The 21,537-nt window shown below is 66.7% G+C and overlaps 2 protein-coding genes across 2 annotated transcripts; both read right to left on the bottom strand.

Moving 5' to 3' along the window:
* Positions 1-11,920: 11,920 nt before the first annotated feature.
* Positions 11,921-19,141, bottom strand: CHLNCDRAFT_141821 (hypothetical protein; the record flags this gene model as incomplete). The annotated part of the gene is made up of 10 exons (XM_005842831.1): positions 11,921-12,071; positions 12,253-12,361; positions 12,531-12,944; positions 13,374-14,516; positions 14,608-14,738; positions 14,892-14,985; positions 15,238-15,271; positions 16,539-18,547; positions 18,655-18,720; positions 18,880-19,141. The coding sequence occupies 10 exons, from the start codon at positions 19,139-19,141 to the stop codon at positions 11,921-11,923; spliced, it is 4,413 nt and encodes a 1,470-aa protein (XP_005842893.1).
* A 1,136-nt stretch (positions 19,142-20,277) lies between these two features.
* CHLNCDRAFT_28725 (hypothetical protein) lies at positions 20,278-21,068 on the bottom strand (the record flags this gene model as incomplete). Its single annotated transcript, XM_005842830.1, has 2 exons — positions 20,278-20,379; positions 20,961-21,068. The coding sequence occupies 2 exons, from the start codon at positions 21,066-21,068 to the stop codon at positions 20,278-20,280; spliced, it is 210 nt and encodes a 69-aa protein (XP_005842892.1).
* Positions 21,069-21,537: the final 469 nt, after the last annotated feature.

Genomic DNA, 21,537 nt, shown 5'->3' with positions numbered 1-21,537 from the left:
CGGCGGTTTCGGAGGCTGCCGCGCCGTCTGGCCCGGTTTCGGACGCTGGGCCGGCCTCGGACGCACGCGCCGCGCGCAGCAGCGGCGCCAGCAGCTGCTGCTGCAGGATGTCCACGTTGGGGTGGTTGAGCAGCCAGTCTGCGTGTGGGGCGGGGTGTGGGCGGGCAGGCAGGCAGGGAGCCGGCGGCGGGGGCAGAGGTAAGGAAAGGGTGGCATGGAGAGTGAAGCGTGGCGGCTGTGGCGCATGCAGCAGCGCTGGTGGGAGCCTGCCCCCGGACCTGTCGCCTGGGTTGGGAACCAAGCCGTCACGGAGCACAGGCACACAACAGCGAGCAAGCAGGCAAGCAAGCAAGTAGGCAAGCAAGTAGGCAGGCAAGCAAGTAGGCAGGCAAACAGCCAGGCAGGTATATCCCCAGGAAAGCAGGGCAGGCAGGCAGGTATGCCACCAGGAAAACAGGGCGGGCGGGCGCACCCGGGTTGTGCTGCGTGAGGAAGTACCGCTGGCGGCGCAGTCGCGGCAGCTGCAGCAGGTACTGCACCAGCTCCGCGTGCTGGTCCCGGAAGGTGGGCAGGATGACAATGTGGTACTGCAGGCGGCGCATGGTGGTACCATCAAAGACCAGCGGGAGGGCAATTCAGGAGGCGGGGGGCCAGAAACCGCGGCGCTGGCCTGCCGCCTGCGCTCCTGCCCTGGCCCCCGCTGCCCAGCCCTGCTGCCGCGCCCCGCAGCCAACAGTAAGGTAGCTGCCGGTGCCCCCTCTTCAGAGATAGCTGCCAGCCAGCTCAAGCCAACAAGGAAGCAGCAGCGCTCACATCCCCGGCCTCCCCAGGGAAGAGCTCGGGCTTGCGGAAGCGGCCGGTCATCCAGGCGGACATGATTTCCTGCGGTACAGGGCCAGCGGTACAGGCTGTGCAATGTGCACCACAGCCAGCTATAGTGTGCCCTGTGAGACCAGAAGAGCCCCCGCAATTTGCTGTAGCCTGGCGGCGTGCGGCAGCTGTGCTACCGAGGGCCATTGATCCAGCCAAGCCTGCGGTCCTGGCAGGAACACAGCAGGTGGGCAGAGCAGGCAGGCAATGCAGGCGGAGCCTTCGCAGGCGGCAGCGGGCAGCCACCCCTCGCCTCTATCCCCAGGCTCTGCTCATTCTGGTATACAGTCACGTCGCACCCCGCAGACTGCGGCAGCAGGGTGGGCGGAGGGCCGGTCGGGTCGGCGCGGGACACGGGCGGGCAGGAGCGCAGGCTGGGGCACAGGCAAACGCGCAGGCGGGCAGGCAGGCAGAGGCAGGCAGGCAGGTGGACCGGCACCTGCTGCGCCGCACCTGCAGACCGCCACACCACGCCACGCCATGCCCCCGAGCCCACCACCCCGCAACCGCCCACCGCGCTGTGCACAGCAGGGCTGCCATGCCGCCGGTGCGCCCTGCCGCACCTGGAACGCGTACGTCCAGCCCGCCATCACATCAATATGGAACACCAGGTTGTTCACAACCGCACACCGCAGCTGCCACCGGACCGGCCCCAGCGCGGCTTCGGCAGCCGCCGTGGCCGCCGTGGCAGCTGCCGCCGCGGACCCCTGCTGCTGCCCCTGGGAGAAGAAAGAAGCTCCCGCAGACAGCTGCTCCGCCACGCTGGCGGCCGCGGAGGTGAGCAAGGCGGCGAGGCCGCCGCCGCCGCCGCTGCTACTACTGCTGCTGCCGCTGCTGCTGTCGCTGCCGCTGCCGCCGGCGCTGATGCTATCCAGCTTGGGCGGCGCCCAGGCAGTGCCGCCCTCCTGCTGCTCCAGCAGCAGCTGCTTGCGCCGCGCCAGGTCTTGGCCGGCGGCAAAGGAGGCGGAGGAGAGGCGGGGCTCCGGGAGCACCAAGGTCTGCCGAGGGCGGGAGGAAAGCACGGCACGAATAAGGACACTCACGGGGCGGCCAAGAGTGCACCTGCTTGAGGCTCATGCCGCAGCAGAGGGCCGAGCCTCCACCCGACAGCAGCCATGGGTGGATTGGGAGGACGGCATGGGCAAGCGGGCGGCTGGCACGCGGGGCACGCAGGCTGGCTGGCTGGCTGGAGGCGCGGCGGCGGAGCGGGCGGCGCCGCTGCTCGGTGCCGGATGCCGCGCCGAGCGGCGCCGCAGGCAGGCAGGGCGATCACATCAGCGGCGGCAGCGGCAGTGGCGGCAGCGGGGCGCCCACCTGCCCCTTGCTGAGGCGCAGGTGCAGGTCTGAGCCTGCCATGCCGACGAGCATCAGCACCAGCACGCAGCCGCCAAAGGCGACGGCCGCGGGGCGGCGGCCGCCGTTGGGCGCGGCGGCGTGGTGCTGCTTGAGGGCGCGGGGGGTGGAGGGGGCGACTGCGGGCTTGAAGGAGGTGAGCGACTCGAGGAAGGGGCCCTCCTCGGCGGCGCCGCCGCCGTGCTTGCGCCGCAGCGTCGGCGTCAGCGGCGGTGTGCCCGCCTCGGAGGCCGCCGGGCTGCGCGGGCTGCCGCGCTGCGCGGCCTCGGCCGCGGCGTACGCGATGCCGCGGGGCCGCGAGGGCGAGCGCGCCGCCGGCGAGCGGTGTCCCGCAGGGGCCGCCGCCGCCGAGGCGGGGCGGGTGTGGTCCGTCATCCGTACGGATGCTGCGTCCGCTGCAGGCGTCGGGCGCTCTGCTCAGGCAGCCCGGGCGCTCGTCATGGCGTGGCCTGGCGGTTGTTGGCAGCCGGCGGAGGCACCGGTTGGGCGCCTGTTGCCACCCAGATCCAGGTGCTGGCCCTCACAAACAGCTGAAATGCCCGTGGGCTTGCCTGGTCCCCGCTGTCAGCAGAGTCAGGGACAGTTGCCGAGTGGGGCCAGTGGCCGCCCTTTCGATGGGTCGATGGACGATTTGCGTGAGCAATGTGCTTGGGTCTGACAGCTTGAAGCCCCCAAAAGGTTACCGCGTGCTGCGGTCTGCTGCGCCCCTCCCGAGTGCCTCAGGCGCTCACACGCGAGTTTAGGGCGATCATAGCACTGCCATACGTTTCTGGAGCACTTTTCGCTCCAAGAAGCCCTTGTCAAGGGCGAGGAGGATGTGGATGGCAACCATCTGTGTTGGCGCGAGAGGCTTACACTCAAGTTTCATGCAAGATGTGGAACTTATTACCCTCGGGCAGCTTGTATCTTCAGCCGCGTGTGAGCCGCAAGACACTTGCCAGGTCAAAGATTAGCCACGCCGCCACGTCTGCGCGGCATGGGGCGTGGGCCAGGCTCAAGCTCCGCAGCCGCCGCAGCGCGCGAGTGTGGCAGCAGCGCAGGGCGTCTACGTGCCGCACGACGTGGGGCGAGTGGACGTGCAGGGAGGTGAGGGCCGTGAGGGCGGGGAGGGCGGGTGGCGGGGTGGGTGTGGGCGGGCGCCTCGGCAGCTGGCCCCAGCATGCGGCACCGGCTCCAGGCGCTGCAGGCTGGCCGGCGCACCCAGGCTCGCGCCAGCTGCCGGCGCAGCCGCCGTTGTCCAGCCGCAGGCGCCGCGCCGCGGTCAGCGTCCACAGGCCGCCCAGGTGGCCCGCCGCCGCAAAGGCGCCGCTGGCGAGGGTGGGCGTGCTGGCTGTGCGCGTGCGCGTCCCCCCCTCGCAGCCAGGCAGCTCAAGGGATGCGAGGTGCGCCAGGTGCGTCAGGTGCGCCAGGTAAAAGGTAAAGGTAAAGGTGGGGAAGAGCCTCCACAAGCTTCACTTCCCGGTTTTAACGTCTAGCTTTAGACCATTATTTGATCTGCCCGACGCGCCAAGTGCAGTACCCCCCACTAGTAGTGAATGGGTCCCGGGGAGGCCTGTGCCAAAGCCTTGGCGATTCTATTAGGCGTTCCCGAAGGAATTGGCTTGGATTGGCCAGGGGGGCTAGCGGCACCTTGGCCCGCTGGGCTGCCCCCACACAGCGCTCCTCGCCAGCCAGTCAGGCGGCCCCCTCCTCCTGGCTGCTGCTGGGCGCGCCTGTTGGAGCTGCCAGCATGAGGCGTGCACTGCCTGCAGCGCCGCGCCTTGCATGGGCAGGTCAAGCTTGGCGGGCGGCAGACAGAGGTCACGAGCAGGGCAGGACTGGCAAGCGCTGTGTGCGATGGCCACCAGGAGCAGCCTGAGGCGCCTGGGCTCACCCTGGTGCCTCTCCACCCAGCGGGCCAGCCCCGCCACATGCGTCACGGCCGGCCTCAGCACAACAGCCGTGTCGGGGAACCACGCCAGGCTGGCCTGCTGCCGGGCGGTGCAGGCGGCCCCCAGGTTCAGCCTGCAGGGCAGAGCGGAGCGGGCAGCACCCCGCCTGCTCAGCCAACAGGGCAGCGGGAGGAGCGGCCAGCCACCCAGCCGCACCTGTCGCCGCCCCAGCTGATGCGCAACGGAACCACGCGGCAAGCAGCTGCTCTGCTCACTTGTCCCGCAGCGTGGGGCGACCCAGGATCAGCTGCTGCGCCAGGCCGGGCGTGCGGAGGACCGCCGGCGCCGGCGGCACAGCTGGAGGGGCTGAGGCGGCGTCGGCTGCAGGGGCAGGGCGCAGGTGTGAGGGCGGGCACTGTTGCAGTGGCAGCGAGTGTGGGTGGCGGCTGCGTGTGTGGCAAGGCTGGCAGGACTGCATTGGTGGTGTTCCAACCCGAGGGAGCGATGGGCCAGGCTGCCTGATGCACAAGCGGCAGGGTCGAGGTGGAAAGCAGGCGGCGCCCCTTCCCCCAGGCTGCTTGGGTGCTGCTGCCTCACCGGCACCACGGCAATGAAGCGCCTCGTCGCTGCTGCTGCTGCTGGTCCAGCCAGCACTGCGCAGGCTGCCACATTACCGCACTGCGGCCGCTGCAGCGGCGGCGGCAGCAGCGGCCAGAGCACCATCGAAGGACAGCTCCTCTCACCTCCTGCTGCCGCTGCCGCTGGCTGAGGGGCATCCATGCCCCACCGCCGCTGCCACGGCAGCGGCTGTTCCAAGGGTCGCTCGAGACCTGGCGCCCGCACACAAGCAGGCAGCAACGCGCTCCACGCTGCTTTGCCCCTGTGCAAACCTGCAGCCCCCATCAGGTAGTGCGAGCTCACCTGCTCTCCCAGGGGTCCACTAGCAGGCGGTGCGGCCGGGGGCAGCAGGGACATCATTGCAGCTGGGAGAGACATGCGCTGATGAGAGAGGAAGAAGAAGAAGGATGGGAATAGAGAGCCGAGGTGAGGCGGGACGGTCGGCGGTACGCCGTGCCTGCTCGTCTCCCCGCTCTCCCATGTGTGCTGGAGCTGTAAGTGACCCAGCCAGCGCCACACAGAGGCTGGAGACACGCGATGCTGCCCCCAACCAGCCCACCTTGCACTGCAAGCGCAGCCCGAGGCTGCGGGTGGCCGCCACGAGGACACGCCGCCGCCGCCTGTTGCATGGCTGGTGTGCCGCTACCTGCCGGGCTGGAAGCGCCGGTAACACGCTGCGCGGCGGGCAGCGCGGTGTGTGGCGCGTGGCACGCAGCATGGGGTGGAATGTGCCTGCAAGTGTATCACACGTGTCATCCTGCCGGAGGGTGCTGAGCCTGTGGGCACATCAAACATCTGCGCAACTTCAAGTGCCCGTGGGCGTCAGCGTCAGGATTGGGAGGATGCGGCAGGAACCGCTCCGAAGCGGCACACCAATGGCCGTTGTGCTAAGGTTACAATGAATGCAGTCAATGTCAGTCCAGAATGATTTTGCAATCTCGATACAACCAAGCTCTTGCTGCTTTCAGCTCGCACGGCGCAGGCGGTGGGCAACAAGATGCAGGCGGGGTCAGCGGCCGGCGGCAGGGAGGTGTGTGCTGCAAGCAGCTGCACGTGCATTAGCCTGCCTCTCGGTCTGCCCTACTTTTCTCGTAGGATCCATCCATCAATCAACCCAGCAAACTGCCCAGTCAGCCAGGACCCACCTGCACCGCAGGACCCAAACCCTCACATCTCACTTGCTCCATCCAAGGGCTCGCCATTTCTCGGTTCTCCACCCGCACAGGGCTTGAGCCCGCTGCTCTGACAGGCACGCCACCAAAAGCAAAGTGTCAACAGCCGGCGGGCTACTCCGCTGCCCCTGCCCCTACGCCCCCAACGGCTGTTTGCGACTACCTGAACGCCTGAAGGAGCAGCTGGCGTGAGAAGGGCCCAGCCATTCGAATCAGGGCGCCAGGTTGACGCGCTTCAAGGCGAGTTTGGTTGTGCTGAAGCAGGCAAGGCGGCCTGGGGCGGCCAGCACCTCGTGGCCTTGCAAGCGGACTAGGGCGACAGCGGCGGAGCGCGCGCGCAGCGTTGGCGGCGTCGGCGCCTGAGCGGCGGCGGGGCAGGGAGGTTGGCGAGCGCTATGAATTGAAGGCTGACCTCGCCCTGCCTGCCCTCCCTTTGCCCTTGCAGCGGAGCTCAGCATGAGCGGCGGCAATGGCGTGGCTCAGCAGGCTGCCGCCGGTGTGGTGGACCTGGGGGGCGGGGTGCTCGTGCTGCCCCGGAAGCTGAGGCTGGGCAGCAGAGCGTCGTACCAGGTGAGTTTTGCGGTACCGCCAGGGTTGGGCTGCAACTCAGCACAGCATTGCTGCCTGAAACTCACCACGGCAGCCTGCATGGGTGCCCCTGCCCAGGCGCTGCACCCGCGACTCCCCTCGTCACCGCAACCCATCACGCTGCGCCACACCGCTGCTGCCGTATCACACTGCAGGACAACACGGAATTGCTGAAAGGTCTGGTGGTGAGGATGATGAACGGAGGGGTGGCCGTTCCGGACCTAGCCCCGACACTAGCTGATGACACAACCTTCAATGTGGAGGTGAGCGGTGTGCGGCAAAGCAGAGTGCCGCCGCAAGCTTCCCGCTGCCAACAGGCAGCTGCCAGCGTCGCTCGCTGAGCCCAGCACCGGGCCGAGCAGTAACATCTTGCCCCATGCCTTGGCCCTGCCCTGCCCGCCCACCTGCCCTCCCCGGCTGCAGGCGTGCTATGACCAGCTGCTGGGTGCGCTCTCACCGGCACCTGGCGCTCTCAGGAGGTATGTGGATGGCTGTACCGGGTCCGTGCCCAAGCTGGTTCAGCTGACGGCGGCGGTTCCGGTGGCGGCATCAGCGGCGTGCGAGCTGCTGCTTGGCAGCCTGGTCGAGGCCTGCCAACAGGTGCGTGCACGCCACACATTCTGTGTGGGGCACTCTAGAGATCTGCCTCGTCCAGTGCTCTTCCCATCCTGCTCCTTTCTATGGCAGTACGAGGCAGCTGCACCACGCTTCTTTGAGGTCCCAAACCCTGCCCCTTGCTCTTTCCTGGCTGCAGGCTGTGGCCAGCGGCGGCGGCGATGCCTCAGAGCTGGAGCACCTGGAGCGCCAGCTGCGGCATGCCGCCGACAGGCGGATGCGCATGGGCGGCCTGTTTGGCAGTGCGAAAGGTGGGCGGGGCGGGGTGGGTTGGACGCGCGGTTGGGCATGCGCAGTGCACTGCAGTGGGAGCTGGCGATGCGCCAGGAGACACGCTACGCCCAGCGGCACTCCAGCCCTGCCACGTTGCCGCCCCGCCGCCCCATTCGCTGCCATTGAGCTGGCGCGCCCGCTTTTGCCTCCCCCTCCCCCTCCTCGCCTGGCTGTGCAGCGACCGCTCTGCTGCACGCATCCGGCCGCCAGCTGGGCTCCCGCCGCACACGGGAGGCCCGCCAGCTGGACTCCCACCGCACACGGGAGGCCCGCCAGCTGGCAGAGCGAATCAAGGGCTTGCTCCAGGCCGAGAACACCAGGTGAGAGCTACCCCGCATGGGTCGCAGCGGCCGGTTTCATCTGCTGCCAGCAGCAGCCGTGCTCAGCGACACTGCCTTGTGCAAACCTTCCCCACATGAGCTCTTTCATGTGCTGAGGCATGACCATTACCTCATGGGACGTGCCCACACGGGACAGCCAAGCTGGCCCTCAAGTCACTCACCACCCATCCGCCTGCCCGTCTGCCGCAGCGTGGTGGAGGTGTTCGGGCTGAAGGATGGCACAAAACTGGCCGAGTACGTGGAGGGTCGTCTTGCCATTCTGCTGGAGGCTCTTCCTTCCTGCATGGAGCATGCCGAGGCGGCGCAGGAGCTGGGCCTGCTGCCACGCAACCTTGACACAATCGAGGTGGGTGGCAGCCGCCGCTGTGCAGGGCCTTGCTGGTTGATATGTTGGCATCTACCCGGCCTGGAAAGCAGAGTGCGACCAGCGCCTGGAGTGATCATCGCTACGCACGCCACAATTATCACCGCCCCAGCCCTGCGCCCTGCCCCCACGATGCTTGCACACAGGCGCTGCGCGGCATTGTGCCGGACACCTTCATCAGCGCCGTGCGCAGTAGCATCACCAGCCTGCTCTTCCTGTGCCGCACGCTGCGGCAGTACCACGTGAGACTGCTTCATGCATCGCTCAACTTGCGTACTGGGCATTGAAGCCCTCCCAGCTGCACTCAGTTTGGGGTGCCTGCCGTTGCTGCAGGCTGCTGCCGCCAGGCTTGGCCTGGACCGGGCACCCCTGCTGGTGGCAGCAGAGGCGCTGGAGCAGCTGTACGAGTTCATGCTGAAGGTGGATGCTGGTGGAACCGACGAGCAGATGGCGGATGAGGTGGACCAGATGCCACTCTCCCACATAAAGGTGTGTGACAGCAGGGGCAGGGCACGGCCCAAGGTTCACCATCCGGCAGCAGGCGCAGCCCCCGCAAAATGGGGAAGCATAGTCAGCATGAAGCAGCACCCCTCACGTCACGTGCTGACCTACCTGCCTGCGCCCTCGCACTCGCTGCCGCTGCTCCCCCTGGCCTTGGCCTGCTGAACTGCAGATTCTGGCTCTCAAGGTCAAGGAGAACCAAGAGGCCTGCAATCAGCTGGCCGCTGGCATTGATGAGCTGGGGAAGTGGATGAAGCGGCTGGATACGCACGGTACGGCCAAGCCTGAGGAACCGAAGGCGGCCAAGTTACAGGAGCTGACGCAGGTGGGCGGTCACGCTGGGCTGTGTGGTGGGTGGCATCCTGTGCATAAGCATGAGTGTGTGTGAAGCGCTGGCGGGCCAGGGAGGGTCGCCGCGTGGGTCAAGCCTTCAACCTGCTGCGGTACGCACTGAGCTGCGCTGGACTGTCTCTGCCACTGCCCGCAGACGTTGGACAAGCTGCTTCCAGACCTGAAGAGGCAGCTGGCTGTGGCATCCAGCGCCAACATGGGCGTGATCGATGGCTTGACCGCCAAGGTGGAGGTGCTGGGCGGTCGCCCGAAGCGGCTGCATGGGCAGGTGGCCCGGGCCGCCATCCAGGCGCTGTGGGAGGTGGACCTGCTCACCAACGCCTCCCTGGAGGTGGCGCAGGAGCTTCTGGACATGGTGGGTGGGCTGTGTGCGCCTCCCTTAAGGAGCTTCCTGCCTGCTTGAGTGCAGGGCGGCACATGCGTATGCAAGGCGCAAGGGCGGGAGCAGCATGTGCTGCACTGCTGGGGCTGCACCCACAATGACAGCATGTTGTGCCGAGTTGTGCGTGCCATGCAGGTGGATCAGGAGGGCAGGCGCCGCTCCACGGCGCTCGAGGCGGAGGCCGTGCCGCCTGCTACCAGCCCGACAGCAGCAGTGCCGGAGGCCAGCAACGGCAGCCTGGCTTCCCGCTGTGTTGGCGCTGTTCAGCAGCAGGCAGCTGCGGCCGCTGCCCCGCCTGCACTGGCTGCTGCTGCCAGTGACGCCGCGCCGCGGGGCCCAGGCGCCAGCCAGCTGGGCGACCGTGCACCCAGCGTGCATCCTGGCGAGGGGTGGGCACGCCTCGGCCGGACCTGAGGTGGCACGGGTGCCTGCGTGTGTGGGAAGCCGAGGTGCTTTGGCCGCACCAGCCCTCCGCATGCAGGCCAAGCGCAGCCGCTGCTGCCATCCCGCACCCCCGCACGCAAAGCGGCGCAAGTCAGCCCCCCAGGTCGCGAGGCACGGGCCACACTGCTGGCGCCGGCCGCCAGAGTCACGCGCCCCTCGCCATAGCGCGCGCTCCAGCTTGCAGCGCGACACGGCAGCCGGCAAGGCCGGCGGCACCGGGAGGTATCGTGAGGACCAGCCGAAGTGGCAGCAGGGCGATGCATGCCATTGGGCAAGACGGGGTTGGGCTGCCCCTGCTGCTCTTGTGACACTGCAGCCACCTGCCGTGAGAACTGGAATGTTCCTTGCGCTGGAAACAAGCTGTAAAGCCGTTTGATTCCATTCCCAGCATCACAGTGTCGATGCTGCACCCAGCCCATCTCACTTGCTTTCTGGCTTTCTCAGCCCTGGGCATGCAAGCAGCAGTAGATTGGGCAGCTTCAATGGTGACAGCTGCTGTGCAGACTGCCGTGCCCGCTCATCTCCCTCCTCACCAGTACCGATGCCGATGCACAGCAGCCCACGCCCGAATGCATTGATTGATGCCCCTTGATTACGTGTGTTCCTTGCCCAAGGTCTGCTCATGCGGCCCATCATAGCGGGGTGACTGGAACACAAGACGGCGTTGGCAGCAGCGCCGCAGCCGCATGGCACACGGGCTGGAGTTGTGGTGCGGCTCAGGCTGCGGCCTGCAGGCATTTACCTTCCAGCGCAGCAGCGGAACGGGCGACACGCACAGGCAGTGTATGCGGTGTCAGGCGGGGTCTGTGCCTGCAGCTACTTGCGGGGCGTGGGTCACCTCGGTGGCGACGGCGGGAATGCATCAAATGGCAGGCGGCGGGCTGCCTCGAGGTTCCAGGCACCACAGCAGGCCTAGGCCATCTGGAAGTTACTCTCAAATCTTGATGGAACCGTGCTACTGCTGTAACAAAGCTCGGCACAGTGAAGGCGACAGGAGGAGGGGGCATGTTTGGCTGAGGCGGCGGCCAGAGGCAAGGCGCGGCGGGCGGTTGCGGGCGGCAAGGCCATGTGGGCTGCTGCGGCCGCAGCTAGCATCGCCTTGCCTGCTGGTCTCCCGCATCCTTGGATCGAACGCCAGGGCACTCCCCGCCCATGCAGCGCCCTGTCAGCTCAGGACCACGTTTGAAAACACCTTCACCGTGCTCTCTACACCTTTTGCTCCCTCTCTTGCTCCCTGTGCTATCCAGTGGAGCCCCCAATCGCACAGACCGTGAGCCAGCAGCCCTCCGACGCACCTCACTTCCTCCTCCTCGGCCCTCACTTCCCCCCTCCTCGGCTCGCCCTGCTGCCCTGCTGCCCTCCCAGAACCAGCTCCTCACTGCCTGCGCCTGGCAGCGCTGCTACCAACCGTGGGGCGGATAGTTCAGCCAACCGTTTGGACAGATGACCGACGTTGCGGCAGGTGAGGCTGGGCTGGGCTGTGTTGGAGCAGGCAAGCAGCCTGCGTGGCCCTGCGCCCTGTGGCATAAGTGGGCGGAGCGGGCCCGCCGGTCGGCGGACAGCGGCGGCGGCGGCGCTGGGGAGGATGGTGCGTGGCGACGCAATCTCGTCAAGCTCAGCATTCGTAAAACGTAAAATGCACACTGCTTTTTACATGCTGTATGATGACTGCATGATCAAGCCGCCACCTTCGGCCTGCAGAGCTGATTCTGTCGGGGAGCAACGGCGCGGAGCAGGTGAGGCTGTCACCCTCGGCCTGCGTTGAGATTCCATGATGATCTCTGGTGCATCCTAACACACGTGTGGCCCCCCTTGTCATGCAGGAGCTGAGAATTTTGAGGCGAATCATTCGGGATTTGCTGGTGGCCACATCGCCCTTGTGACCCTCTGAGTAAGGCAGCTCCAGAGACGTCAGTTTGGTCAAATGCGCCAGTGCACCAAGTGCAACTGCAGCCCTGCTAGCAACGCATGGGCTGACGTGCAGCGAAGCCACCATGCTGGCTGGCAGGCCGCTGAGGCACGCGCTCAAGTCCTGCTGGCTGGGATGTAAGGTGGGAAACCAGCGGCCAGCTTGGGTGCGTGGCAGATCCAGCGTAACGTTCGCAAGAGCTACGGCAAAGATGTTTGCAGCTGGAAACTGCTTAGTAGGTGTAAGGGGGGGGCAGCGCCTCGGTGCGTCACTGCCCGCCACACTCACCCTGACGCGTGTGCAGCCAGGCCGCCAGCTCATCGGCACCCCTCGCTGTGGGCGCCACCACCACAGCAGCCTCCGGGAACCATGCCAGGACTGCCTGCCGCATGGCGGTGCAGGTGGCAGCCAGGTTTAGCCTGAACAGGGGGAGCATGAGACTCCCTGCTCAATGATTGGGTACAGCCTTCTCAGCAGCACTGCCGGAATGAGCAGCAAACACTGCCGGCAGAAACAGCATGCAAACTGCAGCAGCGGTTGCCCATCTTCCAGCAGCTCTTCATGAACACCCGACCCAACAACAACACCTCCACAGCTCACTTGTCGCGCAGCGTGAGGTGGCCGAAGATCAGCTGCTGCAGCGGTCCGGGCACGCTGATGATTTCCAGCGCCAGAGCCGCGGCAGCTGCCGCCAAAGCCTCAGGCGTGGCTGCAAGCAGGGCGGTTCGGCAGGGGGCATTCTAGCAGAGATAGGCAAAAGGATGGTAGGAGCGGGTGGTTTGTGGGGAGTGGCATGTGGAGGTCTGGGCAGGGTTTCAGGGTTGAGACAGCAGGAGCTGCTGTCAAGCATCATGCAGGTTTCCCAGACCCTTCCGCACCAGCACATGCTTCGGGGGTTGGGGAGTTGGAGGTGCCTGTGTAAAACAGCTCCTCACCGCCGCTGCTGGTGCCAGTGCTGTTGGCCAAGCTTGCCAGCGTCTGCCCCACCACAACTGCCGAAGCGGGGGCGTCGGCGGCAGCCGGGAGTGGAAAATCCTCGCCACCGCCGCTGCTGCTGCTCGAGGCATCTGGCTGGCCCACCGCTTCAGCCGCCACAGCGGGAGTGCTCATATCAGCGGCAAGGTGGCGCAGCTCCTCACTACTGCTGGCGCTGCCTGCCGCTGCGGGCAAGGCAAACAGGGGATGCTCCTCACTGCTGCTGCCGCCGTCGCTGCTGCCGCCTGCCTGCAGGATGACGGTGGCGGCGGCTCGCGCGCGCGCCCCCTCGCTGCTGCTGGCTCTACTGGGCCTGTCTGCAGCACCAGCACACATGGCCAGCAAGCGATGCAGCAGGATGTGATGTGCTGGTTCAGGCGAGACAGGCTGGAAGGCGAGACAGCCGGCGATGCTGAGCGTGACGTTGGATGCCGATGGCGGGACGGTCGGCGGCCGCGGCGTACTGCCATGCCTGCTCGCCTTCACGGCCGCTCTCTTTCACATGGGCTGGGCAACAGGGCGACATCAAGGCAGCCCAGCCTCAGCACCTCACATAACCGATGCATGTCGCCCCCAAGACTGCGCGCTGCATTGCTGGAAACGCAGCAGTTGCCCAACCAGCCCGTTGCCGCCTGCCCGTCTCCTGCCATGCCCATCGCCGCCGATAACACATGCAGCCTGGCGCATGAGTGGTGGAACCGTTCACGACGAATGGCGAAGCCGCATGGTTTCACAGGCAACAGTACCCAGCCTGCCCTTCCCGCCGCTCTCTGGGACCGCCAGTGCTCGGCAGCGCGGCAGCGCAGCCACCCCTGGGGGCACGCCGTCGGGCAGCGGCACACGCCACAAGCCCAGCTGGCGCAGGCGGGTGAGCGGGCGCAGGTGCTGCCAGCCGCCCGCCAGATTGCTGTTCCCTGCCAAATCGAGGCACGTCAGGGCTGCCAGCGCCGAGAGCTGCTCTGGCAAAGATGCCAGCCCGCAGTAGGAAAGGTTTATGTGTTGTAGCTGCTGCAGGGCAGCCAGCGGCGCCAGCGCCGACGGATTCTGCCCTCTGGCAGCGACGCCCATAAGTCGATTTCCCTCCAGACTCAGCTGCGTCAGCTGCGTCAGCGCTGCCAGCTGCTGCGGCACCCCCGCCAGCCCACACCAGCTGAGGTTCAGGTGTTGCAGCTGCCGCAGGGCAGACAGCGGCGCCAGCTCCCAAAGGTTGCCATAGTTGAATAATCCGGAAGACAAGTGCAGGCGGGTCAGCGCCGTGAGCTGCACCAGCGCGGCTGGCAGCCGGCGCAGGTGGCAGTGGCTGAGCTCCAGCTCTCTCAGCGCAGTCAGGCTGCCCAGCTGCTCCCATTGCACACGAGTGAAGTCAAGCAGCAGGCCCACATGGCAGCACAGGCCCGTGAGTGCCGTCAGCGCCGGCAGCGCCGCCGCCACGTCGGCGCTGTACGCGGCGTTGACCAGCCTCAGCTGCTCCAGTTTTGTCAGCGTTTGCAAATGGCGGCTGCGTATCGGGTCCATTGGAAGCAAGTAGTTGCAGGCTTCGATGTTTAAGCAGCGGAGATTGCTGAGGGCGGCCAGCGCGTTTGGCAGGTCTCTGTATGGATCAGTGGTTGATGTGGGTCTATCGATGAACACAGAGAGATGGTGCAGCCGGGTCAGGGCAGCCAGGCCGCTCCAGCTGCCGGCGCAGCTGGCGCAGCTCAGCTGCAGGCGCTGCAGCGCTGTGAGCCTCCACAGGCTGGCCAAGCTGCCGATGGATAGCCTGACATCGAGGGAAGCCACCAAGGCGCGCGGCAGGCTGCTGAGGCAGGCAGTCAGGTCCTTCTGGCCGCCGCAAACATGGGAATGGGCAGCTGGGGTGCGTGGCAGATCCAGCGTGACGTGTGCACGAGCTGCGGCAGAGGAGGCTGCGATGGGGAACTGTAAGTAGAGGCGGCGCAGGGGGGAGCAGCGTCTCGGTGCATCACTGCCCACCAGGCTCACCCTGATGCGTGTGCAGCCAGGCCACCAGCTCCTCGGCACCCCTCGCCGTGGGCGTCACCACCACAGCAGCCTCCGGGAACCATGCCAGGACTGCCTGCTGCAGGGCGGTGCAGGTGGCTCCCAGGTTCAGCCTGAACAAGGGAGCAAGTAACTGTCCATCTCAGTGATGGAATGAGCAGCAAACACTGCCGGCAGAAACAGCATGCAAACCGCAGCAGCGGCTGCCCATCTTCCAGCAGCTCATCATGCACAGCAGACGCCACAACGCAACCTCCCCCGCTCACTTGTCGCACAGCGTGAGGTGGCCGAAGATCAGCTGCTGCAGCGCTCCGGGCACGCTGATGACGTCCAGCGCCAGAGCCGCAGCCTCAGGCGTGGCTGCAAGCAGGGCGGTCCAGCAGGTGATATGCACGATAGGAGTGAGTGGCTGTGGGGAGGGACGTGTGGAGGCCCCGGGCAAAGTCGGCAGGGTTGGGTCGGCAGGAACTGCCAGTGCCAGTGGCAGTGCCTTTGGGCACACATAGGCAGCAATTGAGCGTTAAGTTGTTCACTGCTACGGCTGGAGCTGCACGTCTGTGCTGCTGAGGCTGCCATAGCAGGCAGGGAGGCGTTAAAATTTAAGAAACTTACCGCTGCTGCTGCCGCCGCCGCCACCGCCGCCTGCCTGCAGGGCGGCGGTGGCGGCGCCAGGCGCGGGCGGCCCCTCGTCGCTGCTGGCTCCGACTGGGCCTGCCTGCGACACCCACAATGCATCGGGTATCATCTCAGTGCGCGTCCCGGTGCCCCAATTGGTGGCGGGTGCCCAACCTCGAGGGTTGGTGCGGCCAAGGAAGCGGCGCCAACGTGAATTGTGCGACACTCACGCCTCGCCCCAAGAGGCTCACACCCACCCGCCCTCGCCTCTGGCGAGACGTGGCCCAAGCGGAGGCCAACAGCGCGAGCATTGGTGCACGATGTGCTGTGCTGTTGGAGGCGAGAGAGGCTGGATGAAAGGCGCAGAGAAAGGCTGCCAATTCCGCTCTGGCGGGACGATCGGCGGCGGCGGCGGCGGCGTACTGCCATGCAAGGCTCCTGCCCTTTCTGTGCAGTCCAATCCATGGTTGAAGGACCTTCACAACCTCCTGCTTCATGTGACGCAGCCACCAGCGCGGTTGAGTGCATGGGCGCCGCGACGGTGGTCAGCCGCAGGACTGGCACTGGGCGGCCCCAGGCCATAGCGCCGCAGCGGCAGCACGCCGTCAGCAGGAGAAGAGACAGCAGCGCCTGCGATGGTTCCCGGCTGGCCGAGCTGGGCGTGCCCGCCCGCCTCCCCAAACACCCTCCTGCCACGCCAGTTGGGGCACACACCCACAGCGCAGTCTCACTCGCCGCATGCCCTGCCGGGCCGCTGCTCAGGGTCAGCAGGACGAGGCCCCCTAGGGGCAGCGGCTGCTGGCGTGAGCTGTGGAGGGGTGCTGGCCCGCCTCCCGCAGGGTCGGTGCCAGCGGCAGCACCTCATAAGAACAAAATGTTTGTTACATGTGACGTTAGTATTATTGTTGCCCACCAACCCAGATAGTCCCACCCACCCACTCAGTTGCGGAGATACTCGGGAGATCAAAAGGCACATAAGGAAATCATGCAAGGAGAGACCAATTGCAAAATCAGAACAGAAACAAATGCCGAGCCCGTCTTGGTCCTTGTCAAAGCAGCCACATGAACGAAAGCCGACAGGCTCAGGGGTGGTAGATGGTGACAGTCTTGCCAGCGAGCGGCTCGCATACCCGGCAGCAGACAGGGCACCTGTTGGTTGCCAGGTCCGTGGCAGCACAGCCCGCACACAGCGCCAGGTGGCCACAGGGAAGCAGCGCCACGCTGCGCGGCGCGCTCCAGCACACCACACATTGGCTGTTATACGTGTCTGGATCACTCGACTGCCTGTGCCGTGGCACCTGGCGACTGGTGGTTGCAGCGCCGCTCCCACCAGTGCCGCCTGCTGCTGAGGCAGAGCGCTCGGCAGGCGTCAGCAGCTGCAGCAGCTGGCCGCATTGCGCTGCATCCGGGCGCAGCAGCACCAGCTGCCGGGGCAGGCTGCCATTGCTGTCGACGGCGTTGAGGCAGGCACCCGCCTGCAGCAGGGCCCGAGCCGCCACTGTGGCAGCCGCCGGATTCTCATTCTTCAATGCCCAGTGCAGCGGCTCCAAGCCTTGGTTGTCCTTGGCCCGCACATCTGCTCCTGCAGCCACCAGCGCCTGCACTGCCGCGGCCGCTGCATCTGCATCGCTGTTCTGTGCTGCAAAGTGCAGCGGCTCCCAACCGTCGTTGCTTCTGGCACTCATGTCTGCTCCTGCCGCCAGCAGCGCCTGCACCACCGCTGCCGCTGCATCTGCATCGCTGTTCTGTGCTGTAAAGTGCAGCGGCTCCCAACCATCGTTGCTTCTGGCTCGCACGTCTGCTCCAGCCGCCACCAGCGCCTGCACAGCCGCCGCTGATGCTTCACCGTTGGCGCTGATGACAGCCCAGTGCAGCGGCACAAACCCGTCCTCGTCCTTGGCCCGCACATCTGCTCCTGCAGCCACCAGCGCCTGCACAGCCGCCGCTGCTGCTTCGGCGTTGGCGTTAAGTGCTGCGCATTGCAGCGGCTCAGTACCGTCGTTGTGTCTGGCCCGCACGTCTGCTCCTGCCGCCACCAGCGCCCGCACCGCCGCTGCTGCCGCCTCGGCATTGCTGTTGTGTGCTGCCCAGTGCAGCGGCTCAAAGCCGTCATTGCGTCTGGCCCGCACAGATGCTCCTGCCGCCACCAGCGCCTGCACCGCCGCCGCTGCTGCCTCTGCATTGCTGTTGTCTGCTGCCCAGTGCAGCGGCTCAGCGCAATTGTCCGCCTTGGCCCGCACGTCTGCTCCTGCTGCCACCAGCGCCTGCACAGCCGCTGCTGCCGCCTCAGCATTGCTGTTGTCTGCTGCTGTGTGCAGCGGCTCCAAGCCTTGGTTGTCCTTGGCCCGCACGTCTGCTCCTGCCGCCACCAGCGCCTGCACAGCCGCTGCTGCCGCCTCAGCATTGCTGTTGGCTGCTGCCCAGTGCAGCGGCTCAAAGCCGTCATTGCGTCTGGCCCGCACAGATGCTCCTGCCGCCACCAGCGCCTGCACCGCCGCCGCTGCTGCCTCTGCATTGCTGTTGTCTGCTGCCCAGTGCAGCGGCTCAGCGCAATTGTCCGCCTTGGCCCGCACGTCTGCTCCTGCTGCCACCAGCACCTGCACAGCCGCTGCTGCCGCCTCAGCATTGCTGTTGTCTGCTGCTGTGTGCAGCGGCTCCAAGCCTTGGTTGTCCTTGGCCCGCACGTCTGCTCCTGCCGCCACCAGCGCCTGCACAGCCGCTGCTGCCGCCTCAGCATTGCTGTTGTCTGCTGCTGTGTGCAGCGGCTCCAAGCCTTGGTTGTCCTTGGCCCGCACGTCTGCTCCTGCCGCCACCAGCGCCTGCACCGCCGCTGCTGCCGCCTCAGTATTGCTGTTGGCTGCTGCCCAGTGCAGCGGCTCAGCGCCATTGATTGCCCTGGCCCGCACATCTGCTCCTGCCGCCACCAGCGCCTGCACCGCCGCTGCTGCCGCCCCTGCATTGCTGTTTCTTGCTGCAACGTGCAGCGGCTCCACACCCACATTGCTTCTGGCCCGCACATCTGCTCCTGCCGCCACCAGAGCCTGTACAGCTGCCGTTGCCGCCTCTGCATTGCTGTTGGCTGCTGCCCAGTGCAGCGGCTCAGCGCCGTCGTTGTCCTTGGCGCGCACATCAGCGCCCTCTGCCACCAGAGCCGCAATCAAGGCGTGCACAGCTGCAGGGTCTGGGTTCTTCCAGGCCGCCCAGTGAAGGGCGGTGTTCCCAGAGCCGTCAGCCTGCTTGACGTCTGCTCCCTCGGCCAAGCAGCTGTGCAGCGCTTGCAGGCAGGCATGCCGCCCTGCCGTCTGCACTGCGTCACACAGCGCGGCCTGCAGACGCAAGCCACAAGTTTGTTGCAGAGCGCGGTGGCGGCGGGAAACGGCGTGGCGGGTTGAGCGGCGGCGCGGCAAGACCCACCGTGGGCCTTCTTGGCGAGAGCCAGGCCAGCCATGGCTTCTAGCTTGCCACTCGACGCGCCAGCTGCTGCAAGAGCAGGACCACAAACGTCACGAGGGCCGCGAGCAACATCTTGCGAGGACCTCTGCACCCACGGCCGCTCTTTGGAACGTTTAGGGCAGCGCCTTGCCCGCATCGCCGCCTCCCCACGCCGCGCCCCGCCGACTCTTCAGCAGACAAGCTCACATCCCAGCGGATGCACCCACGTCAGCGCAGCCACCTCTGGGGCAGGGGGCGCGGCGTTGGGCAGCGGCACACGCCACACGTCCATCTGCCGCAGGCGGGTGAGCGGGCGCAGGTGCTGCCAGCAGCCGCCCACCAGACCGCGGTTGCCTGCCAGGCTGAGGCGCGGCGGCGCTGTCAGCGCCGACAGCAGCCGCGGCACGGCTGCCAGCCCACACCTGGCGAGCTCCAAGCCTTCCAGCCGCCGCAGGGCAGGCAGCGACATCTGTGCTGCGGCAGCCCGCCTGGCAGCCGCCAGATGCGGCAGTGGCTGAGGGCAAGCTCCCGCAGCGCCGTCAGCGCCGCCAGCGCCGCCGCCACGTCTGCGCGGCATGGGGCGTGGGCCAGGCTCAAGCTCCGCAGTCGCCGCAGCGCGCGCAGGTGGCAGCAGCGCAGGTCGTCTTCGTGCCGCACAGGGTGGGGCGGCTGGACGTGCAGGGAGGAGAGGGCCGTGAGGGCGGAGAGGGCGTGTGGCAGTTGTGGGTAAGGGAGGGCACCTTGGCAGCTGGCCCCAGCACCCAGCGCCAGCTCCAGGCGCTGCAGGCTGGTCGGCACACCCAGGTTCGCGCCAGCTACCGGTGCAATGATCGCAGCATAGCCGCAGGCGCCGCAGCGCGGTCAGCTGCCACAGGCTGCCCAGGTGGCCCCGGGCCGCCACCGCAGAGGCGCTGCGGGCGAGGGTGTGCTTGCTGGCTGTGCGCATGCTGCCATCGCAGCCAGGCAGCTCCAGGGAGGCGAGGTGCGGCAGACATGGCACATCTTCTTGCTTGAGAGTGCCCTCGGGGTCCTCAGGCATGTACCTCCCGCCCTCCCACTGCCGCCAGCGGCACACAGGGCTGATCTTCTTGCTGGAGAGCGCCCTCGAGGTCCTCAGGCATGCATCTTCTGGCCTCCCACTGCCGCCAGCGGCACACATGGCTCATCTTCTTGCTGGAGAGTGCCCTCGGGGTCCTCAGGCATGCATCTTCTGGCCTCCCACTGGCGCCAGCGGCACACAGGGCTGATCTTCTTGCTGGAGAGTGCCCTCGGGGTCCTCAGGCATGCATCTTCTGGCCTCCCACTGCCGCCAGCGGCACACAGGGCTCATCTTCTTGCTGGAGAGCGTCCTCGGGGTCCTCAGGCATGCATCTTCCGCCCTCCCACTGCCGCCAGCGGCACACAGGGCTCATCTTCTTGCTGGAGAGTGCCCTCGAGGTCCTCAGGCGTGCATCTTCTGGCCTCCCACTGCCGCCAGCGGCACACATCGCTCATCTTCTTGCTGGAGAGCTCCCTCGGGGTCCTCGGGCATGTACCTCCCGCCCTCCCACTGCCGCCAGCGGCACACAGGGCTCATCTTCTTGCTGGAGAGCGCCCTCGGGGTCCTCAGGCATGCATCTTCTGGCCTCCCACTGGCGCCAGCGGCACACATGGCTCATCTTCTTGCTGGAGAGTGCCCTCGGGGTCCTCAGGCATGCATCTTCTGGCCTCCCACTGGCGCCAGCGGCACACATGGCACATCTTCTTGCTGGAGAGCGCCCTCGGGGTCCTCAGGCATGCATCTTCCGCCCTCCCACTGCCTCCAGCGGCACACATGGCACATCTTCTTGCTTGAGAGTGCCCTCGGGGTCCTCAGGGATGCATCTTCTGGCCTCCCACTGCCGCCAGCGGCACACAGGGCTGATCTTCTTGCTGGAGAGCGCCCTCGAGGTCCTCAGGCATGCATCTTCTGGCCTCCCACTGGCGCCAGCGGCACACATCGCTCATCTTCTTGCTGGAGAGTGCCCTCGGGGTCCTCAGGCATGCATCTTCTGGCCTCCCACTGCCGCCAGCGGCACACATGGCTCATCTTCTTGCTGGAGAGTGCCCTCGGGGTCCTCAGGCATGCATCTTCTGGCCTCCCACTGGCGCCAGCGGCACACATGGCTGATCTTCTTGCTGGAGAGCGCCCTCGAGGTCCTCAGGCATGCATCTTCTGGCCTCCCACTGCCGCCAGCGGCACACATGGCTCATCTTCTTGCTGGAGAGTGCCCTCGGGGTCCTCAGGCATGCATCTTCTGGCCTCCCACTGGCGCCAGCGGCACACATGGCTCATCTTCTTGCTGGAGAGCGTCCTCGGGGTCCTCAGGCATGCATCTTCTGGCCTCCCACTGCCGCCAGCGGCACACAGGGCTCATCTTCTTGTTGAGGAGCGCCCTTGGGGTCCTCAGGCATGCATCTTCTGGCCTCCCACTGGCGCCAGCGGCACACATCGCTCATCTTCTTGCTGGAGAGTGCCCTCGGGGTCCTCAGGCATGCATCTTCTGGCCTCCCACTGGCGCCAGCGGCACACATGGCACATCTTCTTGCTGGAGAGCGCCCTCGGGGTCCTCAGGCATGCATCTTCCGCCCTCCCACTGCCTCCAGCGGCACACATGGCACATCTTCTTGCTGGAGAGTGCCCTCGGGGTCCTCAGGCATGCATCTTCTGGCCTCCCACTGCCGCCAGCGGCACACAGGGCTGATCTTCTTGCTGGAGAGCGCCCTCGAGGTCCTCAGGCATGCATCTTCTGGCCTCCCACTGCCGCCAGCGGCACACATCGCTCATCTTCTTGCTGGAGAGTGCCCTCGGGGTCCTCAGGCATGCATCTACTGGCCTCCCACTGC

Source organism: Chlorella variabilis (genome assembly GCF_000147415.1).
Source record: "Chlorella variabilis unplaced genomic scaffold CHLNCscaffold_39, whole genome shotgun sequence".
Classification (NCBI taxonomy): Eukaryota; Viridiplantae; Chlorophyta; class Trebouxiophyceae; order Chlorellales; family Chlorellaceae; genus Chlorella; species Chlorella variabilis.
Note: the sequence above shows the minus strand (reverse complement) of the source record. Positions and strands in the feature narration are given on the sequence as shown.